At 43.4% G+C, this 11,069-nt stretch overlaps 1 protein-coding gene across 1 annotated transcript in view; it reads right to left on the reverse strand.

The window, feature by feature from the left end:
* Positions 1-1,519: 1,519 nt before the first annotated feature.
* Positions 1,520-11,069, reverse strand: part of RAB3B (RAB3B, member RAS oncogene family) — a 73,808-nt gene continuing 64,258 nt past the window's right edge. The window contains exon 4 of the mRNA XM_007945893.2: positions 1,520-1,707. Coding sequence (XP_007944084.2) covers positions 1,520-1,707 — 188 coding nt within the window. The remainder of the gene's footprint in view (positions 1,708-11,069) is intronic.

Below are 11,069 nucleotides of genomic sequence, written 5' to 3' on the forward strand. Positions count from 1 at the left end.
GTAAGCTGGAATCATGAGTTAATCTATTTAATTAGTCTCTGGTCTCAGAGTTTTTTTTTCTTTTTCTTTCAGGTGTTTAATTAAGGAGCTTTAATCAGAAGTACTTTCATAACTAGCTTTTTGGTAGAAACTATAGTTTCACTACCAGGGAAAGGGATTGGGATTAGCACCTCCGAGTTCCTCATTTTTTCAGGGTCCTGCCCCCCTAGATTTATCCTACTTTGAATCACATTTCCCGCCTGGACTAGTAGGCATGACTGAAAAATGGGTGGGAGGAAAAGGACAGAATGGAAAGAAGACCCTGTGGAGAATGGCAGACAGAATTAGGGCTGTTTGACCTAGAGAAAGGGCAGGCGCCTGTTCTCAAATCATTTCAAGCATGTCATGGGGCAAAGTGAGTAGAGACTATAGAGTCTCAGACAGAAGAACTAGAAAAAAATGAGGTGGGAAAAAGGAGAAGAATTTCCAGGAGCCAGATTTCAGCTTAAAACAAGGAAAACACTCTGATTATGAGAGCTGCCCAACAATGCTGTGGGCAATGAGCTCCCCTCCCTTTGGAAAACAGAGATTTAGTTGAGAGACCTGACAGCCACTCATCAGATACAAAGGTTGGAACTGATTCACCAAACAAGGTAAATTTTGAAATCCCACCAACTCTAAAATTTTCAGATTCTGAGAACCTAAGAAACAATAACCAATTTCATGGAACTCCCATAGCTTAAGGAACAGCTAAAAGGAGTCAAATCAGAAATTCATGACCTGTTCCTTTATCTTGCCTATGTTTTTCTTTTCTCTTTCTCTTGGTCTTTTCTGAGCTCACTGGCTTGCTCTGTCACATAGCAGGAACTGTTGACATTTTGCAGGGGATAATCTTTTTCTTTTAAGTGTGTATCTGAATCAGCCTTTGCTCCTTCAGCATTATTAGAGAATCTGGGCTCTCTGGAGGCTAGCGCTGGCCTGTCACCACAGCAACTACCCAAGTCCTGTGGGCATCCCTGGTAACAGGCATAAAGTGTTGAGAGCCAAAGCTTGACTTGTGGTGAGAGGAAGCCCCACAGGGAAACTGACATGAAACAAGCACTTTGTGTTTGGGGAGGCTTTCTTTTTTAATATGATTAGCTGTGTGGGTGGGCCTCACTTTACACAGTTGGCCAGTGTGTTTGTGTGTGTGTGTGTCTCAATTTTGGGAAATGAAAGAAATCTTAATTTATAGACAGAAAAGAGACTGGCTTTTCAACAAGCCCCTGTGGTGAATCACCTTCGTAAAATAAAGTCTTCTTTTGTAAAGTGAATTTCCACCCTTATTGTGACCTGCCCATTCATTTAGTGCTGAGTGTCTGTAAAGTGGGGATCATCTGCAGAGAAACTCAGGAGCATGCTTCCACCTTCAAGGGCAGAGAACAGCAGCAGCTCAGCTTGCTTGGGGCTGGGAATGTTGAGTATAATGAGGAAGAAATGAGTGAGTGTGGGGCCACAATGAGAGGGGTCACAATGAGGGGGTCAGGAAGGTGGGCCTCCCCTAGCATGAGCAGTTTTGCTGCAGCAGTGGTGGGGTGTCTGAGAGACGTGTGTTCTTGGAGGTACCCAGCACAGAGGGGTCCGTGTCCAGTGAATCAGACATCTTGTTGCAAATGGCATCCACCAGGCGTTCAAAGGCCTGCCTCACACTGATGTTCTCCTTGGCACTGGCTTCAAAGAAGTCAAACCCTGGGGAGAAAAGAGATACAGGTTAAGGACTTTTCCCTTTCCCTTTGTGCCCCTATCCCTAGGACTCCAGATTAATACAACCTAGCTTTGGTAGCATAGTGCCTAAGGCACTTGACTGTTAACGAGAAGCCTGGAGGTTCAAACCCACCAGCCATTCCTCAGAAGGAAGGTTGGGCAATCTACTTCTGTAGTGATATGGCCTTGAAAACCCAAGGGGGGTCTCATGAGTCAGATCTGACTCGATGGCTGTGCGTTTGGTTTTGTTTTGGTTCATGTTCTTGAAGAGGAACGCTGGTGGCATAGTGGTTAAAGCGCTTGCTACTAACCAGAAGATAGGCAGTTTGAACCCACCAGTGGCTTTGTGGGGGAAAGATGAGGCAGTCTGCTTCCATAAAGATTTAAAGCCTTGGAAACTGTAAGGGACAGTACTGCTCTGTCCTATAATGTCACTAGGAATTGGAATCAACCCAATGGCAGGGGGTTTGCTCTTGCAGAAGTCCCTGGGTGCTGTAAGTGGCTAACTATTTGGCTGCTAACTGAAAGACTGGTGGTTTGAGTTTACCCAGAGGCACTGCAGAAGAAAATCCTGGCAATCAACTTCCAAAATGCCAGCCATTGAAAATTCTATGGAGCACAGTTGATTCCATAGCAACTAGTTTGGTTTTGGTTTTGGTGCTCAGGAATGGAGCAAGGAGGCCTAATTCCATGGACAGAGAATTGCACTTCAAGAAGGTAGTACCTGGTAGGGGTTACTAGCACTGGCTTTAGCGTCAGAGAAAATGGGGCCCTATCACTGACCAGTTGTGGAACCGTGGGCAAGTCTGGGATAGAGACTTACTTACTCTCTCTGGTTTGTAAATAGCGATAATATTTCCTACCTCATAGAGTTATTTCAAGGATTAAACAAGACGATGCATGTAGTATATGGCCCTGTGCATGGCACAGAGAAGGGTCATCAGGTGTTTGCTGAAACAGTGAATATATAAATAGGTGTGCATAGCACTTTACAGTTCCCAAAACATTTATCAAATCCATTATCTTATTTGATCCTCATGTTACCCCTGGGGAAGGGGGTGGCTGGTAGGACACTCTCCATTTCACTAATGCAGACACTTTGGCTTAGACAAGGAAACTGGCTTGCCCAAGTAGAGGCACTGATATGAGAAGGCCAGGATTTGGCCTTTTAGGCAACCAGGAATTTTCTTCCTCTGTCCCTGCCACTCACTCACCCTGCCTGGCCAGCTCTAATCTGGGCCCTGGGAGGCACTCCAAGATCCATACTAAATAAGAGAAGCTTCATTTACTCTTCCCACCCACAGACATACTGGCTCATCCCCACTCAACAGAGTGCTTCCTCCCTGAATTCCATTGAAATTGCCCTATCTTCCCCCCCACCCCACCCCACAGACCCATAAAAAGGCCTAGGGAAAATTGTGCCTGAAGTGGGAGATTTACTTGTCTATGTTGTACCTCAAGATCCTTAATGCATTTTCTGTGACAATAAACAGAACTTGGTTGTCTCAGGAGACACAAGCAAAGGCCCTCCTGATTCGGAGTGGCTGCTTCCCACCTGAGGATTCTTAGCCAGGTGGTGGCAGCCCTGAGAAGTACAAGCTGTCCCCTCCATCACCCCCTGGCCCAACCTACTCCCTCCTTTTTAGTCCCGTAACTTTCCTCTTTCCCTTCCTTCCAAGCATTTCTTCAATTCTCTTCAAAAACCTCTCTCCTCTTTTGCTCATTTGACTCCTTTTTTCCTTTATTCCACTCATAGTTCTCCTTGGGACCCCTAAAGTAGGTGCTTTATTAAGCACCTACTATATACCAGACACTGTGCTAGGAGCTTCACAAATATCATCTTACTCGACCCTCACACAGCCAGTTGGGTAAATATTATTATCTTCAATTTATAAAGGAGGAAATGAAGGCTCCAAGAGATTAAGTACATCACACAAGGTCACATGGCTGATTGATGGGAATTGAGTTTATACTCAGGTTTGGCTGGCTCCAAAGTCCATACACAGCCCTTCTTCCTCTTTCTCCTTTTCACTTCCCATTTTTTTTCCTGGTCGTATCTTTTTCTTCCTTTACAAGTCTCTTTGGTCTCCTTTGCTTTTATGTGACTACCACAGTGTCTGAGTCTGAGCAAGACACTTTGCCTTTCTGAATCACTTAACCTCGCTGAGTCTCAAACTCTTCGTTTGTCAGGTGGGAATAATAACACTGCCTTCCTGCTGAGAGCAGTTGGGAGGATTGAGTGAGATGATGGATAAATTGCTGTACAAAAGTTGCCTGTTATAATGACAGTTTCTTTCATCTTGCTCCTCCCACCTCCTCTTCATCTCTTTCTCCCTTTTAGCATTTTCTCCTACAAAGGAGAGCCTCTCTTTCCTCCTCCCTCCTGCCTTCCCTATTATCACATTGTCCACAGAGAGGGCTGAAGTCCCAATGTAAAAAACAAGACTTCTCTTCCCCCCAGTGCTTCCAGCTTGAAGGCACTCCCAGTTTCTGCCAGTTCCAGTTGATTGACAACCTCTCGTGGGGCCCATTTCTGACCTGAGAAAGGCAAGCTGCAAAAGTGTCTGCTAACTGCAGACATGTGATGAAGAAGGAGGCAGCTGCTGGGTTATTATCCTCAGGCCACAGGAGCCCAGTCTGCTTCAGAGACCACCCCCCCCCCGCATGTAGCTTTTCCTCAATGAATATCACAAAGATTGACGGTCAGCTTAATAACTGGTTTATCTCAAGTGTGGAGTTGAGAGAGAGCTATTGCTTGGCTAGGGAAAAAGCAAAAAGGTCAAAAAAGCAAAGAAGCTTAAACCATTTGTTTAAATGAAGATGAAGCCACAGGTCAAGGGCAGAGGCACAAATGTTCTCTGAAGAATTAGTACTGAGGGAAGGACCTGTCCCTCTGTACAGGTAGGACACCAGGAACAGGCCCAGGAGTCAGACTGCCTAAATTTGAATATAGTCTCTGTTCACTAGTAGCTATGTGACCTTGGGCAAGTTGTCTAATCTCTCTCAGCCTCCATTTCTTCATCTTTAGAATGGAGTGAAAATGACCTACCTCACAGGTGATAATGAAAATTAAATGTGCAAAAAATGTGATTGGCATGAGGAATATGTGGTAGTTCTCTTTCCCTTATGTTCTTAACCCACCCTTGGTCCATTCCTTGCCCCTCTATGGTCTCCTATGGTTATTGGGGAGACTTTCTTTATCATTCATGGTCACTCAATAAACCAAGTATTTATTGAACATTGACTTTTGTGCTGGGTGCCAGGGACATAAGGACCCCAAATCAAGTTGTGGAGAATAAGAGTGTCAATCCTTTACATCTGCACAGTCCTTAACAGTTCACAAATACAATTTTAAAACAACTTTGTGAGAGGGCTGGAGCCAGATAAGAGTTATCACTCACATTTTACAAATGAAGAAACTGAGGCCAGAGATGGGGCATAAGCCAGATAGTATCACTTATGCCTCCTTGACTTATTCTCAGTTGGAACAGTGAAATAACAAACTATAATACTTTAATCCAGGTAGAGAAAACCAGAGGAAGCTTCTTGGATTTAGTGAGGACATGGACATTTAAGGCCAGAATGAGTAAAACTCCTTTTTGCCTAACTGATTTCTTCTCATCCTTTAGGACTCACATTAGACATGGCCTCTTTATTCTCCTCTGTGCTTACCTCTGCCATAGCATATACTACCCTACATGGAAGAAATCCATTTGACAGAGAGCTCTCTGAGCAGGAACTATGCCATTCACCTGAGCTTCAGCACCAGCCAGAAGAGTATGTGCTTGGTGAGTGCTGATCGAATGTATGGATGAATGAGGAAGGAGGTGGGAGTGGGCATGGAGAGTGTGTTTGAGGAGATGTGGACAGTGAGGCGGTGAAACTCAGCCCAACAAGGATGGCAGACCTTGTGCTAGGCATTGAGGTGAATCCTACCCTTGAAGTTCCTACCCTGAAGAGCTCCTAGCCTAGTGTGGGAGATGGATACACAAACGATATTGTAGTGATACGATATTATAATGATAAGTCCTGGAAAAGTGCATTATCATAGCACAGAAGAGGTACCAACTCATCCTCAGGGCCAGGGAGATGGCTTGGAGAAGCAGACACCTAAGCAGATGTCAGCTAGACAAAGACATGATTGTGAGTGTGTGTGTGAGCGCAAGCACTTATGGCACACAGGCAGGGGAAATAGCACGAGCAAAGACAAAGGGCAAAACACAGACCCCTTGGTATACGCCAAAAGGACCATTGTTGTTGCTGTTGTTAGGTGCCATCAAGTTGACTCCAACTCATAGCAACCCTATGTACAACAGAATGAAACATTGCCCCGCAATGTGCTGTCCTCACAATCCTTACTATACATGAGCTTATTGTTGTAGCCACTATGTCAATCCATCTTGTTGAGGGTTTTCCCCTTTTTTGCTGATGCTTTGCTTCATCAAGCATGATACCCTTTGCCAGGGAACGGTCCCTTCTTACAACACGATAGTAGTTTAAAATTATTAGAGTAAAAAACTCAAAATGGTGAGAGATGATGAAGTAGATGACCAAACATGGAGAACTCATAAGTTGTGCCTAGGAGGTATCTTCACAGTCATCTCAAACATACCTAGAGTATGAGAACTATGATTCAAATAACCAGCTCATAGGTCTAACTAGCTCATGGGTCCCTTTTGCTAGCAGAATAACCTCAAATGTACCCCTATCCAATTATTGTCAGACTCCTTGAAAGCTTTTTATCAGTAGGCCCAGACAGTAACCTTTTCCTCAGGTCTACTAATAAGAAATCTCAGGAGCTGAGAATCTAGTGAGGTTAGGAAGATAACAACCAATTAAGAAGACTAGCCCTGAGCCCCTCCCTCCCTCTAATTGGCCTCAGAACAATGAGATTTCTGCTGACTTTATTAGGGCCCTATTCTTAACTGAATCTGAGATGCAGCCTCTGAATAAAAGAACAATTATGTTTTCTTCTCCAGTCCAAAGGCAGCCGAAGCAGACCCATAGTCTGCATCTACATTGACTGCTTCTGAATTTGACCTCAGAATTCTATTAAGAAATGTGCAGCCAGCCAAAGTCATCTCTCTCTTTATCATGGATGCTCCAGACATTTATCCTCCACCTTAGTGTTCAAACCCCTGCTCCATCCTGCTCTGACATTGCATCTTGGTCATTTATCTGTCTTGAACTCACACCTGTCTGGTCATTGAAGATTTTGGCAAGGGATTTGCTCTTTTTCTATCCACCCCAGACTTGTTCTCATTCTCAGGGACTTTGGGTTTCATGTAGACAATCCACATAATACCCTGGCCTCTTAATTTCCTGACCATCTCATCTCCAGTGACCTTCTCTTCCATTTTACATCAGTTATGCCCCTGTCCTTATAACTTAAACTATTTTGACTTGCATTTGTGTCACTTGGAACTGAAAGAGGTGGGATTAATGCAATATCCAGGCTTCTTGGGTTAACTTCAAGACACTGCATGGCTTGGCCTCTGTCTACTTCTCAAGCCTTATCTTCCTGGCTTGTATTATGCTCCAGAAACATCAATGCTTTCTCACTTTGTGCCTCTGCTCATGTTATTATTCTTTAACCTCTACTCCTAATCATCTTCAATACTCACTTCTGGATTCATTGACCCCAGAAAGCCTTCCCTGATCTTTCTCTTCCCCACTCCATCCTCAGTACTCAGAACATGCAATTACCTCTCCTCTGCACTCCATGACACCTTGCACCATTGTTTCAGTCAGATTACAACCAGGAAAGAGGGAACCATTCTCAGTATTTAAATCAGAGAGAACTGGTTACATAGGTGATGGAGGAACTGAGAAGTCAAACAAAATAGTGAGGAAAGCCAGAGATTAGCAACAGCAGTAAGCCTATTGCTGGAGACAAAGGAAGATGGAATCATGGGAACAGGAGTCATGGAAGAGAAGCAGCCAAGGTGGGGTGAGATCTCTCCCTTTTCTCACTTCCAATTACTTTCCAGTGCCTCCTCTTGGCTGAATCCAGCCAAGTCACTGTTACAGAAGCCTGGGAAATTCAGTCAGCAAAGGTCAGCCTTGAAGAGGGGGTTACAGGAGACAGAAAAGCAGAGAGGGTGAAGAACGATAACAAACAGGCTAAGGACTGGCACAGCCATCTACCCAAAGAAGGTTGAAATGATCTCTGTACTATTTTGTTTCCCTGCTCAGTGAGCTCCTAGAGGGCAGGGAACCCATTCATTTCTGTGTCCCCAGTGTCTACCATGTGGTCAATAACTGTGATAGATTACTCACTGCCCTGCCTGTAAGAGGATTTTACATTCCCAGCTATTGCCAAGTGACTTGCAATATTATACCTCCCTGTGGGAGGAGTCTGTCTTGCCATTACAGCAACATCAGGTTTGAACATGTGACTCACTTTGGCCAATGCATATGGGCAGGAGTGATGTATGCCAAGTCTCAACAGAAGCTTTAAGAGTTTTCATGAGGTTTAGCCATCTCAGATTTGACCCCAGAGTAAGAAGAAAGAGTCACAGCTGATTTGCAATGTGAGTGAAAAATAAATCTTTATTACCTAAGCCCCTGACTCAATTTGTGTGTTACTGCAACACAATTGAAATAAATCTGACAAACAGTATGGCTAGGGGATGAAATATCTAAAGAAATGATGGCAGAATGTTTGGAAAACACCATTGCATCATATAATGGGAGCTTTAGGAGTTCTGAGTTTAGGTTGAGTTTGAGTACTGGACTTGCCACCTACAACTTATATGGCTTTGAGAAAAGTTACATAATCTTAAAGTAAAAAAAAAAAAAGGACAAAGAAGAGTGGCAGAGCTTGTTGTGTGCAAGAAAACACAAGTAATCTGGAATCATCTTGTTTATCTGCACAATGGACATATTGATAATGCCCACCTTACTAGGAGTGAAAGCAAGGCCATGAGAAACTTGTGAAAGCACACTATGAACTGTAAGTCATTGCATTTATACAATTTATAACTACATATTTATTTGCATAATCAAAGTTGGCTATTATCAGTGACAACTAGCTCTTGGTTTCTTGCAACCAAGCTCAATGATATGAAGTTTTTTTATAGTTCATTCCAATCCAAAAACAACCATTTATTGAACACCTACAATAAGCAAGGCAGCATACAAGGGTATGTAGGGTCTGAGTGATGAGTGGAGAATTGTGTGAACTGAAATCATAGAATCAAAGTGGGGTAGAGCTGAATAGACCATCCTACTCAACTAATCCAAATCCCCTGTTTTGAAGATGGATATACTAAGACCCAGGAGCTCTGGTAGCATAATGCCTAAGGCACTTGACTGCTAACCAGAAGGCTGGAGGTTCAAACCCACCAGCCACTCCTCAGAAAGAAGGTTGGACAATCTACTTCCATAGTGATAACACCTGGGAAACCCAAAGAGGGGTCGCTATGAGTCAGGTCCAACTCGATGGCAAATAACAACAACAAATACTAAGACCCACAGACAGGAAATTAGATGTTCAAGGTCATACAGTAAACTAGCGGCAGAAGATAAAACCCTCAATCTCCTAACTCTTTGTTGTTGTTCAGTGCCATCAAGTTGTCTCTGACTCCTAGTGACGCTGTGTACAGCAGACGAAACACTGCCTGGTCCTCTGGCAGTTCCACAATCCCTGCTATACCTGAGCCCATCATTGCAGCCACTGTGTCAATCCATTTCGTTGAAGGCCTTCCCTTCTTTTATTGACCTTCCACTTTACCAAACATGATATCCTTCTCCAGGGAATGGTCTCTTCTTATAACATGACCAAAGTAGGTGAGGCAAAGTCTGGCCATTCTTGCTTCCAAGGAGCATTCCAGCTGTACTTCCTCCAGGACAGATTTGTTAGTTCTTTCAGCAGTCCGTGGTATTCTCAGCATTTGCCAGCACAACTCAAAAGCATCGACTCTTCTTCGGTCTTCCTTATTCATTGTCCAGCTCTCACATGCATATGAGGTGACTGAAAATATCCTGGCTTGTGTAAGACACACCTTAGTCTTCAAGGAGACATCTTTGCTCTTCAGCACTTGAAAGAGGTTTTTTGCAGCCGATCTGCCCAGTGCTATATGTGGTTTGGTATCCTGATTACCGCTTCCATTGGCATTGACTGTAGAACCAAATAATATGAGTTCTTTGACAACTTCAATCTTTTCTCCATTTATCATGATGTTGTTTATTGGTCCAGTTGTGAAGATTTTTGTTTTCTGTATATTGAGGTATAATCCATACTGCAGACTGTATTCTTCATTCTTCATTAGTAAGTGCTTCAAGTCATTCTCACTCTCAGTAAGCAAAGTTGTGTCGTCAGCATATCACAGGCTGTTAATGATTCTTCCTCCAATCCTGAAGCCAGGTTCTTCTTCAGATAGTCCAGCTTCTTGGATTATTTGCTCAGCAAAAAGATTGAATCACTATGGTGAAAGGATACAACCCTGATGCACTCCCTTCTTGATTTTAAACTATACAGTGTTCCCTTGTTCTGTTTGAACAACAGCCTCCTGGTCTATGTACAGGATCCTCATGAGTACAATGAAGTGTTCTGGGATTCTCATTCTTCTCATTGTTATCCACAATTACTTATGATCCACACAATCAAATGCTATTGCACAGTCAATAAAACACAAGTAAACATCTTTCTGGTATTGTTTGCTTTGAGCCAAGATTCATCTGACAGCAGCTGTGATATCCATTGTTCCACGTCCTCTTCTGAATCCAGCTTGCAATTCTGGAAATTCTCTGTCAATATACTGCTGCAACCGTTTTTGAATTATCTTCAGTAAGATTTTACTTGTGTGTTATATTAATAATATTGTTCAATAATGTCTACATTCTTTGGGATCACCTGTCTTTGGAATGGTACAAATGAATCTCTTCCAGTCAGTTGGCCAGGGAGTTGTCTTCCAAATCTTCTGGCATAGATGAGTGAGTGCCTCCAGCACTGCATCCATTTGTTGGAACATCACTATGGGTATTCTGTCAATTCCTGGAGCCTTGTTTTTCACCAATTCCTTCAGTGCAGCTTGACTTCTTCCTTCAATACCATTGGTTATTGATCATATGTCACCTCCTGAAATGGATGTACATCAACCAATTCTTTTTGGTACAGTGACTCTGTGTATTCCTTCCATTTTCTTTTGATGCTTCCTGCATCATTCAATATTTTGCCCATAACAAAAAGACAAACCAAACACACTGCCGTCAAGTCAGATTTAACTCATAGTGACCCTTCCTTTGGTTTCCGAGGTGGCATCATTACAGAAGTAGATTGCCCAATCTTCCTTCTGAGGAGTGGCTGGTGGGTTTGAACTGCCAGCCTTCTGGTTAGCAGTCAA

This window comes from Orycteropus afer, unplaced genomic scaffold, assembly GCF_000298275.1.
Source record: "Orycteropus afer afer isolate SDZICR_OR568_19922 unplaced genomic scaffold, OryAfe1.0 scaffold00145, whole genome shotgun sequence".
Classification (NCBI taxonomy): domain Eukaryota; kingdom Metazoa; phylum Chordata; class Mammalia; order Tubulidentata; family Orycteropodidae; genus Orycteropus; species Orycteropus afer.